The sequence below is a fragment of the Panthera leo genome, chromosome B2, assembly GCF_018350215.1.
Source record: "Panthera leo isolate Ple1 chromosome B2, P.leo_Ple1_pat1.1, whole genome shotgun sequence".
In the NCBI taxonomy this organism is placed as follows: domain Eukaryota; kingdom Metazoa; phylum Chordata; class Mammalia; order Carnivora; family Felidae; genus Panthera; species Panthera leo.
In genome coordinates, this window is record NC_056683.1 from 57,406,787 (window position 1) to 57,431,777 (window position 24,991).

A 24,991-nucleotide genomic window follows, 5' to 3' on the forward strand; every position below is an offset into this window, starting at 1 on the left:
AGATCCTTTAAAATTATTATTTAACCTATTTAAAAACATCTGGCATAGAAAGGAGAAAGTGATTTAAATATTATCTGTTTAATTTGCTAACCTTCCTATGTATGCCCTTTTGGAAACAGCTTGTTCCAAGTCCATAGAGATTTGGATACTCAGAATAACCCTTCTGTATCACTTTTCTAAACTGAATTTCACTACATGCAATTTGGGTTTCTCTGAAATGAGCAACCACAGGGGTTTGAAAATTCTAGCACAGATTTATAACAAAATGAAAAAAGGTTGGATACTGTCCAGAAACATGTGATGGTACTCAAAGCAGAATGACATTTGCTTGGTAAAGCTGCTAAAGTGTTACTCCTCTTAATATTTTTCAACATGAAATTTGTCTTCTTGTAAGCAGGTTACCTTCATAGACAATGGAGGGACAGAACTTATTAACACTGAATTTTATCAACCAAGCTGCTAAAATGAGTGATGATTTTGTTTACAAATAGCTATAAATAGGGTCGATTGCATGAACCCTAAAGTATAGCTTTATGGTACTGAACGTCTCTTCACTTACCATCCTACTCTTCTTTAGAGTAAGTATGCTTCTTTAAGGGTTATCTCCTATTAAACCACTAGTCTTTACATGTTGGAAAAAGCATTCCCAGGAGATGTGGATTAGGATGTACAAGTGTGTGTGTGTGTGTGTGTGTGTGTGTGTGTGCGCGCGCGCGTGTGTACTGAAAAAAACTTTTCTCTCTCTTAAGGTTAGGAGAGATTTTTTTTAAAATTCTAGATGAAAGTCACTGGACTAGATCAATTAAATTGTGATGACAAATTATTTGCATTTTCAAGTAAAACCATCATGCATACATGCTATAGTATTTAAAAATTAGTGTCTTTATATCTTGAGACAGAAAAGCTGAGAGGTAAAAAAGCTTTCTTCTTGACCTTGTAATAATGACTCTTTCTTTCTGAATACAGGGTCTGTTACTTTGGAAGTAAAATAAACTTGTAGACCAAAAAAGAATTCTATCAGGTCACTCTGTCTATTCCTTTTCAATCCAGAAAGGCTAAATATTGATATACCTTATTGAAATTGCTCTGCTATTTTGAAAGCTGTCTTGAATCCAATCTCCTCTTCTGGGAAAATAGGAGAAGAGAGAAAACCTGAGGGGTGTAGGTGATGGAGCACCTATAGCCATTTTGCTATATTTGAAATCTGAGAATGGAGTTAAAACTGAAGTGTCCAAAGGGAGCAGAAGAAACTGGGCCCTAGGGTGGCCTTTAGGTCATGAATCAAAAGATACCTAAAATGGGAATCCATAGCCTTCCACTTAGTGTGAACCAGTAAATTCTGTTTGGGATGAGTTTCCCAGAATTTGTAACAGAAGGATTCCTACCTGATACAGAAAGCATCTCTACTTTCTAGCTCAGTTAATGGGGTTCCAAAAGATTAGCAAACTTGCCCAAGTTCACATAATTATTAAGCAACTAAGCCAGGATTTGAAGTGACTTCTTCATGTCAGTTTACTAAAAGGATCTGCTGGGGGCAGTTCAAACTGGATTTTTAACTAACTACAATGTGATAAACATGAAAAAAACAAAGACATACCAAAAAGACAGGAGTGAAACAAGGACAGAGTGAAGGACATTGTAAATGAGGTATAAGGTTCAATAATTTCTGAGGATTCTGAAAATCTGAGATTTCCCTGGTTGTCTCATTTCTCCCAGTTACTCAGCAAGACAGAGGATCGTGGATGGCTCTCCTTCCCAGGTTGACTATTTTATACTCCAGCTATTTATAGTGCCCTAATTAGAAATCATTGCAAACATAACATTTGTGTTTTGATTTGCTAAAACACTGATATTGCCAATCCATAAGAATAATATGCATTTCATTTCTAAGAATAGTTGCTAGTGCCAGGAAGCCATGGAAAGCAAACCCAGACTCATGAGGACCCTCATAGTTTCAGAAGGCAAACCACCATGAAATATTCTAATTATTCAGCTTTTTCCCATTAGAATAATCCAAAATGAGCCCCTACTCCTTAGGGGTCAAAGTATCTCATCCTTCCAGCCCTTGACAAATATTTAATTATTGAAGTTTCATGTTTTCAAATGCATGTTGATTTTACATTCTCCTCCAGAATATATCTGTTTGCATATATAAAAAAGCAAAAACAAACAAAAAAACAGGAGAAAAGGAGAGTTTAGAAGTCTGCCTGGGTAGGCAGGCTCAGGAATGACATCAAGTCAGATAGCACTGACAGACCCAAAAGGTGACAAGGGTTGGAAGACAGTCTGGAAGGTCCTGGGGAGATCCTTTTTATGATGCGACAACACGGACAGGAAAATAATCTTTGGCTTTTGCCAACAACACAGATGGGAACTGAGTTGCCAAAAGCATTAAGCCAGTTCAGGTCCATTTTGTCCAAGTCAAGATAGGGCTCAGTAGCAGAGTTTCTCTAGGTTCCTTGGTTGGAAAACTTTATACCATTCCATGTATTCCAAGTATGGGTATGCGTCTGCTGGGGGCAGTGTGTTGGTCATGGTGAGGATTCTTTATGACATTTCTTTGTTCTGTGTTCTTCTCTATGGACTGAAGCTGCTCATGGCCTCACTGGGAGTCCTCCTTCAGTACATATTCTGGTTCTCCTTATGAGTTGCTACACAGACTGCTGGAATGCCCTATTATGGTTTACTATTGGTATTTTAGACAAAACAGGAAAGAGTAAACATACCATTCTTATTCTGATCATCTTCCCTGTAGCCCTATAGCTATCTGTGCTCTTCTTGGATTAAACTTTTGACCTCCAAGGGGCTGTTCTTATGATCCTTCTGAGAAGTCTATTTTTGTTGTTGTTCTGAAATTAGCCAACTCCAGTGTATTATGGTGTTGGTGTGCATAAGGAGATGCTGGATTGGAAGTTGTAGTTGCCATGGACCAGCATGTCCTGGATGCAATAACGCAAAGAGTAGTTCTGGCAGTTCAGCATTGGTAATCAAGATAGCAATCATGTTGTTCAGAGGATGTGAAGAGTGTGTTATTTGGGGTTACAGCCAGCTAGTCTCCATTTCACTAACAATAAAAGGCACATACAGATCTGGAAGACCTTAAATAGTGCTTGCCAAAATCAGCTGTCATTTGAGTGGATTTCTCTGGAATAGGGGTTGAGAGGTTGAAAGACTGAGAAATTGATATGGAAAGCCAGAATAATGTATATGATGGAAAACAGATACTTTTGTGTGTGTGTGGGGGGGAAATTCACTCTAAGGCCTTAAGTGCTGATAAAGCTTCCATACTAAACTGAAAGCTGCTTGTGTGCAGGATAGTGTCTTAAATATACATCTTCGTTTCACATAGTACTTTCCCTCAGTTGGCCTTTAGGCAATGTTTGCTGAAATAAATCTAAGAGAATGAACCTAGGACTATTTATATCTATCCTACTAGAATAATTATTTTTACCTTTTTTTCAAATACATATTAAATAACTAAAACTGGAAGTCATGTGAGGTTCTATAGTTTATGAAAATAAGACATTTATTTTATTTAGCATGTATTTGGCTTACAGTATCTCTGACAGTTATTGTTACAAAGTAAAACTAACTCTTACCTAGTCTCTGAGTTGGTGATGCGGACACTTCTGTAGAAAATTAGAGTATAATTGTTTTCTCTTGCTGTATGGCAAAATTACCACAGAATTAGCAACTTAAAACACATTTATTATCTTATTTTTTCTGTGGGTCAAGGGTTTAAGGAAAGGCTTAACTGGCCCTCTGTATAAGAGGCCCATAAGCTTCAGTCAAGGTGTTGGTCAGGTTGGGATCTTATTCAAGGTTCAACTGGGAAGGACCTGCTCCCAAGCTGAAGTGGTTGTTGGTAAAATTTAGTTTCTTGCAGTTGTAGAACTGAGGGCTTCAATATTTGCTGGCTGTCAGCTAGAGGCCACCTTACTGGTTGTTTGCTGGAGGCTATTCTCAGTGCCCTGTCACATGGACCTTCTCCAAAATGCTTCATGCTTTATCAAAGTCAGCAAGACAGAGAGGGTCTCCTTGCAAGATGCAGCTACAATCTTATGTAACCTAATGACATAATTGACGTTTCACCACCTTCTGTTGGTTCACCAATTGGTTTCACCAATTCTGTAGGTTCAAAGCAAATCATAGATCCTACACTAAAGGAGAGGGAATCATACAAAGGCATGAACACTGGGAGAGGGATAATGGGGTCTATGTTAGAGTCTGTTCATCATATATAGAAAGAGAGGAAACACAATTCTTGTCACTTTTATAATTCTGTCAGTGGTTAAGCCTCATTGGCAATATTTAATTTAGGTTGAATGACACAAATATTTCAGACATTAGTAAGTCAGTAGGAAAAGCTGTTTTCCTGTTTCTATTTCACTTAGTTACACAACAGTTAATTTTCCTTCAGGGTCCTGAAGGTTATCTTACTGGATAATTTTTGCATTATTATATGTTTTAAAAATAATTGCTATTAGTGGGTTCACTATAAAGCAGACTACTTATTAAATAAGACCTTGGTTTTGTTTCTTTCAGAAAAATAACCACGACCAAGGAAGTTAGCTTCACTCAAACTCAAAATTCACTCTTTTCAAGTCCTTTGAAACTTCATCTGTTATATTTTTCTTATATGAATTAAGTCCTAATTGCTGGTGTCATTTTACAAATGTGTAAATCAAGGCACACACTTGGGCAGAGCTAATCAGAAGCAAAGGGTTTAGACACCCCAAGAGTTGATATCCTCTTTTTCCACTAAACTATGCTTTCTCCTCAAATATTAGGTCAGAGTGTGATTGTTCGGTAAATATATCACCTTGACTTTATCATACCTGCCCATTCCTCTGTTCCTGTCTTTGGTCTGTGGTTCTATGTTGTTTTTCATTTCCTTTTCCAGTGATTATTTTCAGAGCCCATCTCTGCCTACCATTTCCTATCTACTCTTGCGATAAATTATTTTCTCTTTCCCACACTATGCATACAGATGTTTACTTTTGTGGAGTCATTACCTACTTGATACCTTGCCCCTTAGAAACACTGAGGTGAATTAATTATTTCCTGTGAGATTTGGTCAATTTTTCCTTGACTTTAGTTAATATAATCTGTACATGCTTTACCATCCTCTCTGTCATTTGTAGCCCTGAAATAAAGATTTCTCAGAGGATTAAAGAAATTTGGGAATATGTTCTACACTGTCCAAATGAGACTCCCTCAGGGTTGATTCACTTAAGACATTTTAGTGGAGTAGAAAGTAATTGTAATTAAAATCTTTTTAATCTTATAAGAGCAGGATGAATCTTTATTTCAAGGGAAATAAGGTATATAGGCTTTTTCCTCCTTGACATACAGATTACAAATAAAAAGAAGAAACAGATATAAGTATTCTTCTCCATCTTCAATCTTAGAGATCTGAGTTGATCTTTTATATTTTTGAAGATGAAGCAAAAAAATGCAATAAAAATTAATGCATCAAAACCATTATCAATGAATAAAAATCTGTCATTTATATATTCCAAAAGCAGAACACCTTGGTAAATTATGCTTGAATCTATCTGAAATTGCCAAAATCAGGTCCAGTTACCTAGTTATTTTCAGAGGTCAAGTATTTCTTGACATTGGAACCACAATATACAACTTTCTTTGAACAAACAAGTATCCACCACATGTGTGAAACACCTAGATGATGCATACACAAAATTGGAAGTTCCAGACCTTTCCATCACCCAGATGACAGTGCTGCTGGTTTTTGTTGTTTTAAGAATGGAGACAAGAAATATAGGTTAGAGTTCAAGAGGCTAGAACTAACCTGATGCAGGTGCCATTGTTGTGGCATAGATGACGAGCACACCATGGGACATGGCAGTTCTCAATGTTCTTTCCACGTAATGCTTCATCAATGATGAAGAATTCTTTGTTGTTTACTTGAAGCTCTTGAATGCAGCCATTGAACCCATAAATGTGACCTGCATTCTTATGGATCTTAACATCTTCTGGGATATGGCCAAGGTACATTGATTCAAAATGCACCTATAAGAAAAATAACAACAAAAATATCTGATCAGGTGTTGCCAGGTTATATGAGAAAGACCTAGAATGTTTTGTTCTGTAAGGCATGTTTTAATGTATCCTTCTGTGTAAAACAGGTTGTAATTGTTGCTTAGTTTTGTCACCTCTACTAGGTGGTAGGATAAGTTACCTTAGGAAAGGGCCCTTATTTTATATTTCTTTTGTAGCTCTCACAATACATAATGAAATCTTAATTTTTCTAAAAAAAGGGCATTCAATAAAACTTGTTGATTGATTACTCTGAAATGTATTTTGGAACTGAAGTGTTTGAATCTTAATGTAAATATTAGCAAATAATAACTGATAAGGAAAATAGAGTCTTGTTAATTAACTATTGTTAGAGATTGAATTGTGTTTCCCCCAAATTCCTATGTGGAAGTTCTAACCCTCAGTAGCTCCGAATGTGACCTTATTTGGAAACAGAGCTTATACTCGCTGACCAGAATGATGATAAAATCACTGGCACGATGTAAACTGCTACTTAATCTCTCTTCCCACCCTTCAGTAACGTATATAAATTGAATTCTCATCATTTGTATGTATATAAAAAGTAACTTTCCCAAACAGGAATTTATGAGATACACGTGAATTCTGGATGAAGTGGTAACAAGACACTGATCTTCAGGGCTGTTGGCATACAAAAGGTGCATGCAGCATTTGTGCAGTTTATGCCTCTGATGTCCTTATCCCCAGTACACATTCATGTACTCCAAACTGATACCTGAAAAGTATCCAGATTGACATTACAGATCCACTAAAATGGAAAGCTATCATTGCAAGAATTCTGAAACTAGAGCCAAATAATTAAGTTAGGGCTCTAAGGGGAGGAGAGAATGGGAAATGCTCAGTAATGTCACCTAATGTTTACATTAATATGCTCTGGTTTGATGCAAATGCACTTTTAGAGAACAGAGCATGTTCAATTCTAGGAACATCAAAGCATCTCCACGACCCATAATAGATCTAACTAACTCTATTATTTGAGCTCTTGTTCTTTTTTAGTGACTCGAGTTCTGCTTCTAAAGGCATTCCTTAATTTTGTGTGTGTGTACTTTATAAAAGATTCAGATATACAGTCACCCAGAGGATGACTATCTTTGGGCATAGTGGGGTGGAAAACTCAAGGTGTAATAATAGGCCCTCTTGCAGTACAGGAGTATTTCTGTTTGTTTTCACATCCTTTCTCATATGCTAAATCCATTTATATTACTACTCTAATAAACTATTAGCAAAAACTCTTTTATCAATTTAAGATAAGTGACTCACTGCTAATGCAATCTGGGATCTACCGTGAACCTGTAGAATCAGTGAATCCAAGGCCATGACCTTCTCTCACCGAGGATCTTTGACATCTTTGTGTATTGATCACACACCTGGAACAGCAAACCTCTCACAGCTTTGACAAGTGTGCTGTTTTAGTACAAAACTGATAAAGGATGGAAGAATATCCTCCTCTTCTGTCAGCAGTAGTCAGATCTGAGGGAAAGTCTATAGAGCTATCTATGATTTATTAGACCATTAAAAAACACCCAAACAATGAAAGTAGATGGCTCTTGTATTTCTTCTGATCTGAGGCTCAAGCTTAGTTGGAGTCCTGAAATGTCTGAAAAAGCTGCTGCCATTGACTGAACATAGATAACCATTAAAATGGTTGACTTCCTCTATCCCCAGACTCTTAATTATCCAGGAGCAGCCTTTTGTGTGTATAATCATTTCTAAGGAGACAGGTCTTTAAAATAAGTCTTTTCTAATAACTTCTTGTGAATCAGACTATGGAGAATAGAGTCTGACATGAAGATATGATCTTACAAGATAAAACCACAGAGAACAGACATGGATAATCAAGGAGGAATCATCAAGATAATGAAAAATATGAATGGTGACTGAGGGAAAAGGACTCCACAAATGATAAGAGTGAAATAAGCATTCCCTTTCCTCCCAGAGTTTTCTCTTTAAAGGAAGAATATAGTTGCCCTTTTATAATGTGTAGGAATAAAATAAGAAGACAGGCAAAAGGGAACAAACTTCTAAAAACTACAGAGGTGGAAACAGGTAAGAAGCTGCTTTATCTCTTCTTTATTCTGTTTTAATTTAAATTTAGACTTTGGAGTCTACATATATTTCTGTAATGATATCTTGATTCAATGTTTAGTTTTGTTTTACAGCCTCAAATCTTAAATTAAATAACTTTTATGTTAATAGGAAGGTAACTAACGTAGTTTTTACTTAAGATTAACCACTGGAGTGTACTTGTCTTTACTCAAGAATGTGACGACTTATAATTGAAACACTGACTTTTATTTGGGTGTTGTTACTAGATTTTTGTTTTTAATATTATCTGAATTGTATGCAGACAAATTCAAAACCAGAAACATCAAGTCTTGGAATGGGATAAGAGATGCTGTGTAAGGTGCTTGGCAAGAAGGATTTATTTAAATTACTTCTTACATATGATTTATCTTAAATTTTTAAAAACTTTAGAGGCATTTAATGAAAGGGGATCAAAAGGCAGAACCAATATTTATCTTAGAAGAGATCTCTCCAACTCACTCTCTCTCTCTCTCCTCCCCATAATAATCTATGACCATACAGTCTCTTCTGTATTAATTTTAATCCCTTTGGTGTAGGGCCTCTAACATGGTCATTTTGGGATTCCTTCAGAGTCCATAACAGTGTCTTATAAATAGGAGGTTTACTACAGGTTTTTACAAATGACCTGATTTATGACACTCAATCCTGGTTTGTGTGTGTGTGTGTGTGTGTGTGTGTGTGTGTGTGTGTATGTGTGTGTGTTTACAGTTTCCTGTTTAATTTCTAGGCATCTTCTTCTACTTTATGCTGCCTTATAACCTTGCTGTTTCACTAGATTCAGTCTCCAGGAGATCCTCACTGGATACCACTCAAGAAGGAATATTAATATCACTTTAATTCTAATATAGCTTTCAATATTTAATATATATAGCATAGAGTGCCCAATAGTGCTTATATGGAAATTCTTCAATTTCTATATATGGAATTCTTCAATTCTTCAATCTCATCAATGAGATTAATGTCAAGTAGCTTACAAGAAGTTTTTTTTTTAATTTGATAAATAGCAATGAAATCCTCATTAGTTCTTTACTTTCCAGTTAAATCTTTGATTCTTAAGGCTTTCCAGGCTGGAGAATGTTCTCAAAATAGTATCTTCTCCCTTTGTCAAAGAAAAAACCAAACTTCAGTGAAGCAATCAATGAACTGAGTTGCTACCCTGTGAGCACAGTGATATAGGGAAGTAGAGATACAAAAAAGAAAAGGATATGGATTATTTTTGTCTAAATGGAAATTTAATGTAATCTTGGGAATGAAATCATAAATAAATGAAATATTTAGAAAATATAGTATACAGATCAGCAATATGGCAAAATAAAAAGCTCCAGCTACTCCTTCTTTAGGGAGACACTAATTCAACAACAATACACAGACCAAATCCTTTTGTGAGAAATGAGTAGACTGAGTTAAGAAGCACTTGTACCCCAGGTGAGTATGAAACCAGCTGTTATTGAGGATGACAGGAAAATCCGTGGCACTCACTGGCCAAAGCTCTCCCCCAGACTCCGTGAGGTATAACTAGAAGAAAACTTCCAGCTCCTAGTTTCTCTCTGGGGAGGGAAATAGAAGAACGAAACATATATACTACGTGCAGACTTTTCAGAGACTGACCAAGGGACTAGTTTCCGTTTTGTCTGAATCTATGGGCTGACAGGAAAGTGTGCCAGGTGTGGCGCTATTGAGACCAAATGCAAAGGTTGGAATAACATGAATTCACTCACTGTAGATGTCCCCTGCAGCTCAGTGGGAAGGGTAGGCAAAACCCCCCTAACTCCTGACTTCTCCCTAGCAGTGGCAAGAGTTGAAGTGTGCACCCAAAATAATGTCTTTTCAGGGGGCTGAGTGAAGAATGAGTTTGTCTCCCCTGTCTTGATGGGACCCGGCCATCACTGAAAACAGAAGACGGCCGGATGCTGTGTTGCTGCTCCAGAGGACCACTGATGCAGTAGACTGAGGCTGATATGATTTGGTGGTCTCTTATAGGGGCCAGAGCCAGGGGGGCAGGGTAAAGAAGAGTGGAGCAGGTTTCTAACATTATGGCTTTTCTATGGGTTTCTTGAGTGACTGGTTTCTATTTTGCCTGACTTGGAAGTTCTGCATGACCCATGTACTCTAGAAACTCTGGGGCTGCTGAGAACAAAAGAGAAGTGGGTGGCTTGTGGTAGGTAGCTCCAGAGAACCTGTAGTACTGCAGACACCAGAGGCAGCAAAACACTATGAGTACCTGGAAAAGGAAACTGGCAAATTGCTATAATAGAGAATTTACACACACAAGTCCAGAGAAGATACATCCACAGGTTTGAGAGGTTCCCAGACTCTCAGGCTGATTGGTGAAGATCTTTTCCTATACAGAGCCAGTCCATAAAGACTGGGAGAGATGTCTGTTTTTTCTAAAATGTAGATCTCATCACGAATTCTACAATGTAAAGGAAGAAATGGGGGAAAAAAATCAAAGGAACAAAAGAAGTCTCCAGCAACCAGCCCTAAAGAAATGGAAGTACCTGAGAAAGAATGAAAGTCACAGTCGTGAAGATGCTCAATGAGCTCAGGAAAATGAAGCATAAAGAAAATGAGAACATCAACAGAGAGAAAATATAGTAAAGAATCAAGCAGAAATTTTGGAGCTGAAAATACAAAACTAAATTGAAAACTTTATCAGAGGGGTTTCATCAAAAGACTTGATCAAGCAGAAGGAAAGAATAAGCAAACTCAAACTCAAACCTCAAAGATAGGTTTCTTTGAAATTATTCAGTTAGAGTAGCAAAAGGAAAAAAAAAAGATTGAAGAAGAGTGAGGAAAGCCTAAGGGTCATATAAGATGCTATCAAATAGAGCAATATATGCATTATGGGAGTCTCACAAGGAGAAGAAAGAGAGGGGCAGAATACTTACTTGAAGATACAATGATTGTTAATAAACATGAGAATTTTAACTTTACTTATTCAAACATTTTCTTACTTGATTCTTTTAGTTGGAATGAAGATAAAAATTTATAGCTGAATTAAAAAAAAATAAAAAGATACTGAAAATTTCCCAAATCTGGGGTTAAAAATGGACATCTAGATTTAAGAAGCCCAGAAACTACCACAAGAAAGAACTCAAAGAAGTCTACACCAAGACACATAATCAAATTGTCAAAAGTCAAAGAGAATTCTGAAAGCAGATTTCTGACTTGTCACATAAAAGGAAGGCCCATAGGACTATCAATGGATTTCTTACCAGAAACATTCAAGGCCAGAGGGAGTGGGATGATATACACAAAGTGCTCAACTCCCTCCCCCAACCCCAAACTGCCAAATAAGAACACTATATCTGGCAAAACTGTCCTTTAAAGATGAAGCAGAGGGGCACCTGGATGGCTCATTCAGTTGAGTGTCCAGCTCTTGATTTCAGCTCAGGCCATTATCCCACGGTTGTGGAATCAAGCCCCATATCTGGCTCCATGGTGAGCATGGAGCCTGCTTGAGATCCTCTCTCTCTCTCTCTCTCTCTCTCTCTCTCTCTCTCTCTTTCTCTGCCTTTCTGCCCCTCTCCCCTGATCATGTGCTCTCTCTCTAAAATAACATTAAAAAACAATGAAAACAAACCAAATAAACAAAAGCTGAGGAAGCTTATCAATACTAGATCTACCTTACAAGAAATGCTAAAGGGAGTCCTTCAAGTTGAAATGAAAAGGCACTAAACAGCAACATGAAAGCATATGAAAATATAAAGCTTTTTGGGAATGGTGTATATATAGATTAGAGCTCGAAGATCAATCAACTGAAGTTAAGATGCTATTAGCTTAAAATACATTATTATAGTTGTAAGATGTTGTATGTAAGCCCTATGATAACCACAAAGACACTATACATATAAGATACAAAAAAGAAAATGAGAAAGGCATCAAAGTATGGTTCATACACACACACACACACACACACACACACACACATATACAAAAATCAATGAAACACAAAGGAAGAGAGCAAGGGAGAAAACCAGAGACAAAAGAGTTATAAGACAGAAAATAATTAATGGAAATAGCAATTTATTACTTACCAATAATTACTTTAAATGTAAATGCAAACCCTCAATCAAAAAACATAAAGTGACTGGGTGGATAAAAAAAGATTTAAAAAAAACCCAATATCTAACATATTCTGTCTATAATAGACTCACTTTTGATTTAAGGACACATATAGGCTGAAAGTGAAAGAAAGGAAAGAGATATTCCATGCAAATGGTAACCAAAAAAGAAAATGAATGCCTATAGGTTTTCAGACAAAATAGACAAGTCAACTTGTCATAAGAGACAAAGAATGATAATTATATAATGATTATCTGGGTCAACTGACTAGGAAGATATAACAATTAGAAATGTGTATGCATTCAACATCAGAACGCTCAAATATATGAAACATTGACAAAACCAAAGAGAGAAATAGCAACTCAATGATAGTATGAGATTTTAATATCCTTTTTTCAATAATGGCTAGAACATCCAGAGAGAAGATAACAAGGAAACAGAGGACTTGAAAAACACTGTAGAACAAATGATTTCTTGGATACAGCACCAAAATCACAAGCAACAAAAGCAACAAAAGACAAGGGGGACTATGTCAAATGAAAAAGCTTCTGCACTGCAGAGGAAACAATCAATGAAATGAAAAGGAAATCTATAGAATGAGAGAAAGAATTTGCAAACCACATAGCTGATATGGGGTTAATATTAAAAAAAATATAAGAAACTCCTATGCCTCCAAAGCGAAAACAAATAGGGTGGTTAAAAAACTGACACGAGACTTGAATAGACATTTCTCCAAAGACATATAAATAACCAAAAGATATGTAATAAAGATGTTTAACATCACTAATCATCAGGGAAATGCAAATTAAAATCATAATTAAAAACCATCTCACATTTGTTAGGGTAGTCATAAAAAAATAACAGAATATAGCAAGTGTTGAAAAAGATGTGAAGAAACTGGAACCTTCGTGCACTGTGGGTGGGAATGTAAAATTGTGCACTTGCTATATACAACAGTATGGAGGTTCCTCAAAAAATTAAAAATGGAAGTATCATATGATCCAGCAATTCCACTAATGAGTATTTATTGAAAAGATAGGGTGCTTGGGTGGCTCAGTTGGTTAACTGGCTGACTTCGGCTCAGGTCATGATCTCATGGTGTGTGGGTTCGAGCCCAGCATCAGGCTCTGTGCTGACAGCTCGGAGCCTGGAGCCTGCTTCGGATTCTGTGTCTCCCTCTCTTTCTGCCCCTCCCCTGCTTGTGCTCTCTCTCTCTCTGTCTCTCTCTCAGAAATAAATAAAAACATTAAAAAAATAATGTAATGTAATGTAAAATGCAATGATCCAACAATCCTGTACACTAGTCAGAGCTCATCATGAAAAGTGTACTCTTAATCCCCTTTATCTGTTTCACCCATTCACTCACCTGCCTCCCCTCCTGGCAACCTCTAGGTTGTTCTTTGTATTCAAGAGTCTGTGTTTATTTTTGTTCGTTTGTTTGTTTGTCTCTTTTTTTCTTCAAAACAAAAGCCAATTTTATTCTTACCATCATAATCCACTAGACAGTGTTGAATCTGTTGCAGCAGGAAATTAAGTGTATTATAAAAGGAACAACAATAACAACAAAGCGTGGGAATCAGAAAATCTGGGATCAAGTCTCTTTCCTTATCACTATGAAATTTTGGACATCTGATACTCAGTTTTATAAGATACTATCTTGTAAAAGAGATAATAATTCTTACTTTGGAGAGTTCTTGTGAAGATCCAATGAGATAAAATATATAGCCATAATTCGGAAAATGTAATGTGCTCATGCAAATGTTAGCTATTCTTATGTGCTTCTTTAAGATGCTTGTATATGTTCAATATGAGAAAAAAAACTACGTAGAAAAAAATGGAAATAAAATGAAATTTCCAATTCATTAGGGCCCTCCACACTGCCAGCTTTAAAGTGCACTAAAATTAGCACTTTGGAGCTCTAATTATACAGATTAACTCTCCATGATGATCAAATGAACCAGGAATTCTTTATCTTAAATGTATTTCTATAAAGTCATACTAAGAAGCATGTAACCAACCACATCATTAAAATTAAAAGAATTCAGCGAATTGCCTGGTCTCTGGAAGGACAACCATCCATCCTCTCTTCTCTAAATTTTGCTTCATTCAATGTTTCTAAGAAAAATTCTCTGAGAAGGGACTTTTTAACAGCACAGTACAAGCACTACCATAGCCTATAAAATGCGTTTTTAATTACTGTTTTGTATCTTGCTAATCTTTTTTTTTAAATGTTTTTATTTATTTTTGAGACAGAGAGAGACAGAGCATGAGCAGGGGAGGGGCAGAGAGAGAGGGGGACACAAAATTGGAAGCAGACTCCAGGCTCTGAGCTGTCAGCATAGAGCTGGATGCAGGGCTCGAACTCACAGACAGTGAGATCATGACCTGAGCTGAACTTGGACGCTTAACCAACTGAGCCACCCAGGTGCCCCGCATCTTGCTAATCTTTACCCATTCCTGTGCTGTGTTTTTCATCAAGCATAACATATTATATGCAAAGTGTGAGACGAAGATCAATTTCTTGTTAAATTTAATAAAACTTTTATAGCGACAGGCAGTATTAAATATATTTAATTGTACCTAAAGTATCAGGGATGATTATTCTGGTGTTTTGTTGAGAGCTTTTACAAGGAATATGTTCAATAAAGAAATATGATGTGTATTTAGTAACTTAAAAATAAATAGTTATTTGAAATATTGAGGGCACACTTAGTAATGTCTGGAGCTGGATATTTGCATAACTACCTGAGACACATGGGATATCTCTGTGTCTTTCTTCAGTATTGGAGGTTTTCCATCTGCAGTCACTTCAATCATACACACACTCTGAGAGCTGCCCACAGGGATTGTGTAGCTAGAAACAAAACAGAAGAGGCCATTATTGCATGTATTACTGGCAAGAACAGGGTAACTTCACACATGGATGGTAAGTACTTCTTCAATGAGAGAGGTACTTTCTGGATCATAATAATCCTGAAATATGGCCTCAACCAAGTGTGAACATTTTAGGATAGATGAAAGATATATTTCTTTTCTTATGCTGAAATTTTATTTGCCTTCTCTTTCTATCTCTAAATCAGGACTTGAAATGCTTTCAGAAAGTTAAACCCCCACAAAACCAAAAGAGCTTTCTGTATAAGTAGCTAATAATAAATTTTAAGTGCTAACAGTGGTGGACATATGGTCTCACTCATGTAGGAGACTGTTGGACAAGTAACAGCAATGTTAAATGATGCAAACCTGCCTAGGTAGAAATTTCCCCTCCCTGGCCTCCAGGGGAAATAGAAATGGAATAAGAAATGAAAGGCTGCATACCCTTGAGCAGTGAGATTACAATGTGATATAGTTATCGGAACTCAGAAAGCATGCTGCTAATGTACTGGCTGGTACTGTGTCTCAGAGATAAAGAAAAGTATAAGGTTAAGGGAATTTGTAGAATGAATAGCAGAAATGACCAATACACAATTGAAAATTTATCACAGTTTATAAAGTGATACAATCAGATAAAAAGGTACACATACTAAAGTACTTGGCAAAAAATTAAATAGAATTTTAAAAGGCAATTTAAATGATAGTACCCTGTCACTTGCCACATGTAATAATAGTAACTTGTCTTTTTAAGTCTATTCCATAGAGATATCAGAAATTCATTTACTAATATTAACAGTGGCTATTTCTGCATACTGAAAGTATGATCTTAATGCTCACTTTTGCTTTTTTGTATTTTATAAATTTTAGACAATGAACACACCTAATTTTTATTTTTAATTTTGACCCACTGCCCCAGTTTGCACATGACTAAGACATTTTCCAGGATGCAGGATTTCTCAGTGCTAAAACAAGGTAAGTGCCTTGTACATCAGGATCAGTTGGTAATTCTACTTTTAAAAGAAAAAGTCAGTTTTATTAAAAATCATTAGTTAAATCACTTATCAATATTTTTCTTAAAATCAACTTTGGGGTCTAAGTTGAATGGAAAAAGCAAACCAGAACTTCCTTCCCCCACCCCCCCACCCTCACCCCCTTGCTCCAAAAAGGGATAGTGGTCATGCTGGTTTTCTCTTCCCCTTTACCTAGAAATACAAATCTGATATGGCCCTTTTAATACATTATCACACTACTTTTTGGGCCCCTGCTCCAGTTTACCAAGGACACTTCTAATTCTGATCAGATCACTGTTGAAAATGTTTAAATTCCACAAATAACCTCTAGAGTGTCGCATTTGTGTGAATTGTAAATTGTGGTGATATATGAAGCACATTTGTCATTATAGTTGAAATGGGAAGGTAGATCTGTACAGATGCTTTATTCTGGAAATTCAGGAAATAGTTCTCAGGGAATGCACATGTCCTTATTAAGACACAGTAAGATCTCGTTTTGTTTGTTTCATTCAGAGCTTGTTAAAATCTAACCATGAACTTCAGTGCTATAGAAGGAAGCTACTCTACCCTATTTACTTTCTGTTACCTCCTTTTCTTCCCCTGGCCCTTCCACTAAATGGTTGATTCTATTGTCTGCTTGGTTTATGTACCATTTTGGAAATTGATGCTCTAATTTCACCAGAGATTTTTCTACATGTAGATTCTTATCATGTTCATTTTTATATCTCATTTTTGCTTACAGACCAAACTGTATGATAGGCAATGAAAAAATGCTCTATAAACAAATTTAGACATTATGCCACATAAATCATTTGAGGCATACATATCCCGTATGCCTCTCAAGTATTGCTGAGGCCAGCCAAGTCTAATGATTTAAAGACTTAAGGATCATATTTTGATATAATCCATTGACTAGCTGAGTGATCCTAGGCAAACCACTTAACCTTTCTTCCCTAAAGTGTGATTATCCACAGAAGAGAGATAATCATTCTTGGTTCATAAATGGTTAGTGAGAATCACATTATTTAATGTACATAAATCATTCAGTGCTAATATTAAAATCCAAAGTTAAAGCAATTATTTGCTGACTAGACAGGGATCTCTAAAGAGATTTTTATGAAAATAAATTACACAGTCAAGATGAAGTGTTCATCTACTTCTACTAATATTACCTATAATGGGATTCAAAATCAAATACTCAGGTTGCATTACCTTGAAAACTAAAATTTGATGAAAGAAACATTTTTTCCAGTGTCTGTAACATTCTTGTTCTTTGTATTTACAGTCTTTAGATAGGCTAAACAATTTGGCAGAAAATTCTGATTTGGCAAGATAATTTATTTTTAAATTTTTAGAAGAGCCTGCTCAAAGTGGAAGTTCAGGGTATCCAAAACCAAGGGAAGGGTTGTACAAATGTAAACAATGGAGAGTGGATTGTTCAATCAAGTACTTTTATATAATTGAATGCAATGCGGCTCTTAAACAGGAGTTAGAATATTAACTAATGGCATAGAAAAATATTTGTATAGAATAGAAAAAGGATAGACAATTTGAGTGATATACCATTTTTATAAAAAAATATGCATAGAGATAATACTTGATCTACTCTCGCTAATATTAACAGTGGCTATCTGTGCATGCTGAGAATGAAGATGATTTTTAATTGGTCTCTTTTGCTTATTTGTATTTTCCATATTTTGGACATGGAACATACAATAATTTTAAATTTCACCTCTTAAAAGAAAAATTCAGTTTTATAAAAAAAAATTCAGTTTTTATTTATATAAAAACAAAAATAATTTATTGACATTTTTGTTTTCCTAGATTTCATGCTTTCTTTCTAGGTAAACTATCTTCATGTTAGGTATGTTAACTCTTGAACAACACAGGGGTTAGGGGTGACCACCCCTGCCCTGCATACTTGAAAATACACATACAACTTTTAAAAGTTAGCCAATAGCCTTCTGTTGACCAAAAGTCCGACTAATAACCAACATGAACAGCCAATTAACACGTTTTATATGTTATATATGTTATATACTGTATTCTTACACTAAACTAAGCTAGAGAAAAGAAAATGTTATCAAGAAAATCGTAAGGAAGAGGAAATAGCATTTATAGTACTGTACTGTATTTATAAAAAAAAAATATGCATATAAGTGGACCCACACAGTTGAGACCCATGTTGTTCAAGGGTCAACTGTATTGCTTTCTGACAGCCTCTGAAATCTCTTCTTCTAGAATTTATGTTAGACACTTTTCAGAAGACTATTAAACTGTTCTCTAAATTTCTTAATCTTGCTTTCACATCTTTAAAATACTTTCTTAATTTCCCTGTCCTGTATTCTTCCTAGGCACCAATTTTTTCTGCAGCAGTCTCTAGGACTATTTATTCTATTGACAGAATTTTAATAAATTTTAAATTTTAATGAATATTTTCTTCCCCAGGATTTTGAATCTTTTGCATCAATTTTATATAATTTATGCCTGATTTTCCTTTATAGATTCTCCTTTAAGACAAGTTATTCTTTCACTAATGTTTTCTAGCATCCCAGAAATATTTACTTAAAAGTTTTTGTCAGATTTTTCCATAAAAATGATTTTATCTAGAGTGATTCATGTTCCACTTGTTGATTTCCTTTGTTCCTTTCTCAGTGTTGCCATGTGTTCTGATACTGTGCTGTGCAGCCTCATTTTTAGTTTTTTTTTTCTCTTTCCCCTCACTTCCATTTTCCTTGTTGTGCTCATCTGAGGTAACCCAGGTCTGTTTGCCTAATGAGAACCCTACCTGATCTTCAGAGCATCTAAACCTGAATCTTGGATAATGTATATTTGGCAGTTCTGTTCTATGGTGATATTGAAGGTATCCTTTGGTCCATTCAGAGCTGAAAAGATTGCTTGGTACAGTTCTGCTCATGATGCTTTGGTTGTCTCTGTTCTTTGTAGGCTGGCAGTTTGCTAAAAGTCAGAATCCCAGAGGACAGTCTCTCTTTTTCTCTGTGGGTAGATAGGTAGATAAATGAGAGATATCACATGTATACTTGAATGACTAGTTTAAATTCCCTTATAGGAGCTGAGCATCCCTGTTTTTAGACCTAGATCTTGGCAGGCCTGCAGTCTTAGCTCTTCATGCTTTGTAGTTTTGTCGGTTTCTTGTCTGGGAAGATGTCTATCTTGTTTTTGAATTCGCTTTTGTATTTTCAGTTGTGTATTTTAAAATTTTCTATATTGTTGCTATGTGTTTGACACTAAGGAGGAACGTCAAAGTGTGATGTTACAGTCATCTTGACCAGAAGTCTCACTTTTTTTTTACAATAAGAAAAAACAACAATAAAGATAAAATTGAGTTATAACTTTTTTAATGCTTATTTATTGATTATGAGAGACAGAGGGAGGGAGAGCACGCACATGTGGGGATAGAGAGAGGAACAGACTCTCAAGCAGACTCTGCAATGTCACTGTAGAGCCCAATGCAGGGCTCGATCTCATGAACTGAACCATATGATCATGACCTGAGCTGAAATCAAGAGCCAGATGCTTAACCAACTGAGCCACCCAGGTGCCCTGAGCCCTAACTTTTGAAGGGCCATGTAAATAGAAAGTTATCTTTAATCTGTGAGGGGTGGAATGAAGGAAAATTAAGCACATTGGAGGTGCCTTTATAATTTTGCAGGCTTTTAAATTTGGAAAGAATAATTTCTTTGGCTTTTTCCATCTCGGGTTGTGTGTGTGTGTGTGTGTGTGTGTGTGTGCGTGCGCTTTCACATTTCAATGCATCTGTCTCATGTTTTTCTTCAGTGGCAGATTTCAAAAGCACATAAGTAAAGTGGTTTGTCTTTCTTCCAGAGAGAAATAGGAAGTATGGATTTCTTTCTTCTTTAAGGTACTTATGTTTGATTTGTCAAATCTTGGAGTTATATGAGTCACTGGCATTATACCATAATGAAATTAAATGCTTTAAAAGGCCAATGTAGTGCTATGCTGAAGGCTCACAAAACATAGCTCATGCATAATTGTAGTAGCTATAGAATTTTAAGCCATGATATAAAAGTAACATAACTGAACAGCACCAACTGTGTCTAGGGAATATTGCAAAGTTGATGGCAATACTGAATCCTTCCACAGGTGCAAAATATGTTCTTTTCTCTTATCACTCGCTAGGTTTGGTTATTATACAGCAATGATTCTAGCTTGTCTATTTTATTCATTATTATTTTTTTAAATGTTTATTTATTTTTTGAGAGAGACAGAGACAGAATGTGAGTGGGTTAGGGGCAGTGAGAGGGAGACACAGAAGCAGAAGCAGGTCCAGGCTCTGAGCTGTCAGCACAGAGCCCAACGCAGGGCTCAAACTCAAAAGCTGTGAGATCATGACCTGAGTCGAAGTAGGACGCTCAACCGACTGAGCCACCCAGGCGCCCCTAGCTTGTCTATTTTAAATTTTGGACATGAATTAACTTTGCTGGGTTTATTTCTTTATTTACCTAAATTAGACTTTAAAAATGAATGTAAAAACAAGTTCTCTATATGGATAACCTTTAATATAGATAGCAGTTAAGTGAATCTCCAAGATAGTAACTATTATGACCAAAAATAACCAGCCTTAATGTTTACCACATGTTAAGTATTACTCTGAAATGAATAGATAACATTCACATTAAGCTCCAGCTTGGAACTTCCATTAAAAGAATCTTTCTGACTAGATTTAGGACTGAGAGAGATTAACCTCAATGCTAGCTGCTATGATCTCCACATTCAGCTCAAAGTTTCACTGGAGTTGTGAGAGTTAGCTCTGCATATGAATAGCTGAGATGGGAGACTCAGATCGGCAGATGGCAGTAAAGGTACATGGCAGAGATGGAGGCACTGAAAGGCATCTGATCCCCACAGATAGGATCTAATTGACAGTGTGATTGTTTTAGGTCCCTGTTTGCAACAGGAAAACAGGGGAAAATATATTTAAAAGATTATACATCAGGCAGTATGGATGAAACTGTCCAGAGACATACAGTTTTACTTACCGGTCATGTATCTAATGTGACTGTCATGGCTGTGTGGGCAAATTTAAGAAGATGCTGTTTACGACCACGAAGGTTTCATACAGCCCAATCAACACAGCCATACCGTTTAAGGTTGTTAATGTGACTCAGCACAATCTATATGTTAAATGAATGTAAAAAAAAGATCAGACACAAAAATCACTGTTAGGCCCTTTGCCAAATAAAAGCAATGTAAACACACCAAAGGCACCTTGAAGCATGCCTTTTTATTTAGAGCACCAAAGAGCTGGCCAGGATGGCCACACAAACAGTTTGTACAAGGAATGCTGCCTGACCTCTGTCTGATAGGTGATTGTTACAAGGACTTCCTGCCTCTAGATGATTGTCATGAGATGGTCATTGGCTTTAGGTTATTTTATTTAGCCTTTTCTCTGACTGACAGATAGCCCAAATATCCTGAATAATAAATTACTGAGAAAACCGAGCCATTATCCTGTGAAGCACTGATACTAAAGAAAGAATCTGCAATGATTCCTGAAGACTGCTGGAGCAGGAACTTCATTTACACCCTTGATTAGCCAGAGCAGTCGTCAAGGGAACAACCAACCAGCTGTCATGAGATATCACAGATATTCCAAAAACTGTGATTTTACTTCTGACTACACTATCCAATTCATGTGCACTGGGACCTACAGCATATACAGACCAGAGATTTCATGGTCTTCCGGTAGCACCTATAAAAGTATAGACGGCCAGAATACCCTTGTTTTCTTTGCCCAGTAAAAACATTCACATAATGACTATTACAATTACACAAATTGAAATTTGTATTCAGAAATACTGTGTTTTTTGACCTGACATCTGGCTTTAATCTATCTGAATATCATGGTAAGAAGCTTCAATGGTGTGCTGGAGAAGGCTAGTACTGACTCACGAGAGCTGGTTTTGTGCATTCTTTCTCAATTCACACATCTGTGAATTCATGTTGGTAATTTGAAATTGACCATGGTGGGAGTATTTATGCCTGGTAAATTGGCAAAGCTACAAATCATTCAACCCTTTATCCTCCCCTTTTTCCTCTAAGATCTTGAATCCATGGAGATTCTTGAATATTTCCTAGTAGGATTTAAGTATTCACTTAGAACAAGGGCATTAAGTTGCAAAGCTTAGCTTCATTGTTGGCATTTAATTTGGAACTTCAATAGGAAATCTGTTTTATTCATACTCTGTTCATAGCTCTAGGTTGGATCAGTTTACTCTGCTGATAAATGGGGGTTTTAAGAATATTACCCTTAAAACCTACACATACACAGTTTATAAATGCCAATTAGTACTTAGTTTTACCCTTCAAGTCTAATACTTACTGCTCAATTCATTTGTTTTTAGCAATCTTGGGGTATATTTGTATCCAGTCCACTAAGTAAACAGTCAAAACTCAGGAGTTGAAAATACTCATTTCTGATCCTTTCCTCTTCAACCCCTAAACTCTCATATACACATATTTTGAGCTACTAAAGTTTCCCAAGTTGAAATAGCATTTGAAAAAAATCAATTTAATAATAGATTATTTCACCCAATTTGAACAAAAAGCCATTCTGATGATATGGGTATGTAGAGAGATTCACTTCCGTTAGCTTAGGAGTGAAACCAAAGACCTGTTTCCCTTAGGAAAAAACCATGTGTGTCCCTGTCATTTTTTAGAAGTATTACAGTGAGTGATGGCTGATTCTTACAAAATTGCCTTACCTAAATAATAAACGTGCGGTTTACCTGTCTTCTAAATACTGGGTTTTGCATGATTAGTATTATTTGTAGCATATGATTGATTTTCCTGCCTGTGTATTTTGAGATTTATTTTAAAAAATAATATTTCGATGCTAAAATATTTATACTGTACCATATTTAATCCAATTTATTAATCTAGCTTTTATTAAAAATATGAAGAGAGAGATTAATAGAGATGCAAAGGATTTAAATTTCACAAGCACTCTCGAAGCCAAACTTGTAAATATTCTCATCACTCTAAATGTAAAAAGGCTGTAGTGTGATCCAGCAAGCCGTGCCTCAGGATCAACACCTCTTTGGTTTCATATTTCTTTGTCAGCTGGCACGCCATCTAAGTGTCCCTTGTCTCAGCTTATTCAATTTTCTCTGGGAAAGTCCATCTATTTCTCATTCTTATATATAACTTTTTTCTTTATGGTTTCTAAGGTTTTAATGCATGCCACTTCCCCCCCAATTGTCCTCCTATACACCTTTGCCAAACGTGGCTTCCCCATCTTTGAAACTTCTGATATGGAGAGAAGAAAAGTAAAGTTCTTACCCCAAGCAAACTTTCAATTTGGAGATAGCCAGACAAGTAAAATTTTAGAAATTCAATCAATATAAAAATAGATGCAATCAATGAATATATGTAATCTAGGCTTAATGCTTGAAGAAGCATTACTAGCCCCTCCTTAATTTAGGGTCTGTTTCTTATTAATAGCTCCCATGAAAGCACTCTGAATTTAAAAACTGAGAAAAATGTAATTAAATAAATGATTAGGATGATGAAAAAATGCTTTGTCTTTCACCCTTACAATAGAGACAACATACTTCTGGAGTTGTTTATGATAAGAAAAACAATTACATTAACCTTTTAGAAGTGTTCCAGAAGATGACAAATGAAATACACCAAGTAGACCAAAATCCGTGTCATGTCATGTGCAAAGTAAAATTGCTGATAGAGATGGTTTCAAAATTTTATATTACTTGATACAAATAGAAAACTAAATTACTGTGAGGCCTATAAGCCCACAATGATGAAGAAATTTAATAAGCTCTAAATACATAATCTCAGTTAATTTTATTTATGTAATCTTGATCCAAATGATTTAAGGTAGTTACCTTTAAACTCTAATACTTCATTTTATTTTAAAACATGTACATTTGTTCAGGGGCGCCTGGGTGGTTTAGTCATTAAGTGTCTGACTTCGGCTTAGGTCATGTTCTGACCTGAAGTTCCTTCCCAATTCCACATCCCATGAGTTCGTGGGTTCTAGCCCCATATCAGGCTCTGTGCTGACAGCTCAGAGCCTGGAGCCTGCTGCGGATTCTGTGTCTCCCTGTCTCTCTGCCCCTCCTTGGCTGCACTCTGTCTTTTCTCTCTCTAAAAATAAATAAACATTAAAAAAATTAAAAACCCATGTACATTTGTTCATACTAAAATTTGTTCGTTATTCTATTATAGGACTGAGTCTACACTAGTTTTTCATATGAGGGAAAATAGTAGGAAATAGAAGAAAAAGGGAAAATCTGTGTAGGGAAATAAAGCATAAAATAAATTAGTGTTCAGGAAAATTATCTTATACAACTTAAAATGGATCTATTCATTCAATAAACAAATGAATCCCTATTATGTAAGAAACTAGTAGGTGGTGGGGAGGTGGAGGTAGATAAAGCAGTTGTCTTCTGAAGGTCTTCATAGAGGGTAGACAAGAAAGACACTACCATTCTTTGAGAGGTCAATTTTCACCAAAACCAGAGGAATCAGGGCCGGCACACCAGTATTGGCAGTGTAGGTTAGTGTTAATGAGAGCTGACAGATCTGTGCTTCGTCTTCAAGTCTCACTCAAACTCAGTGAGCAAGTGATGCTGGGAAGATTTTACTCAGAGATACAAACTAGGAGCTTGTGATTGCCAGGCTCATGAGGCAAAAATGAAAATAGGGAGTTCAAAGAGTGCCTATCTTTACTGATTATAGAAAACAAACAAAAAGGAGAATATTTTTTTCCTCATCTTTAGCTTTTTTTGCTCTTCTTTAAAGAGCCCCAGTCCAGTATCTCATGCTTTCATGCTGCTCTGTCTTATCTTCTATCCATTGTAAGCAATGCTTGACCAATG

General features: G+C 36.1%; 1 protein-coding gene across 1 annotated transcript in view; it reads right to left on the reverse strand.

The window, feature by feature from the left end:
* The window catches only part of EYS (eyes shut homolog), a 1,768,122-nt gene that overhangs the window by 218,916 nt on the left and 1,524,215 nt on the right, over positions 1–24,991 (reverse strand). Inside the window, 2 exon segments of the mRNA XM_042939126.1 lie at positions 5,813–6,033; positions 14,974–15,082. Of these exon segments, the coding sequence (XP_042795060.1) occupies positions 5,813–6,033; positions 14,974–15,082 (330 nt within the window).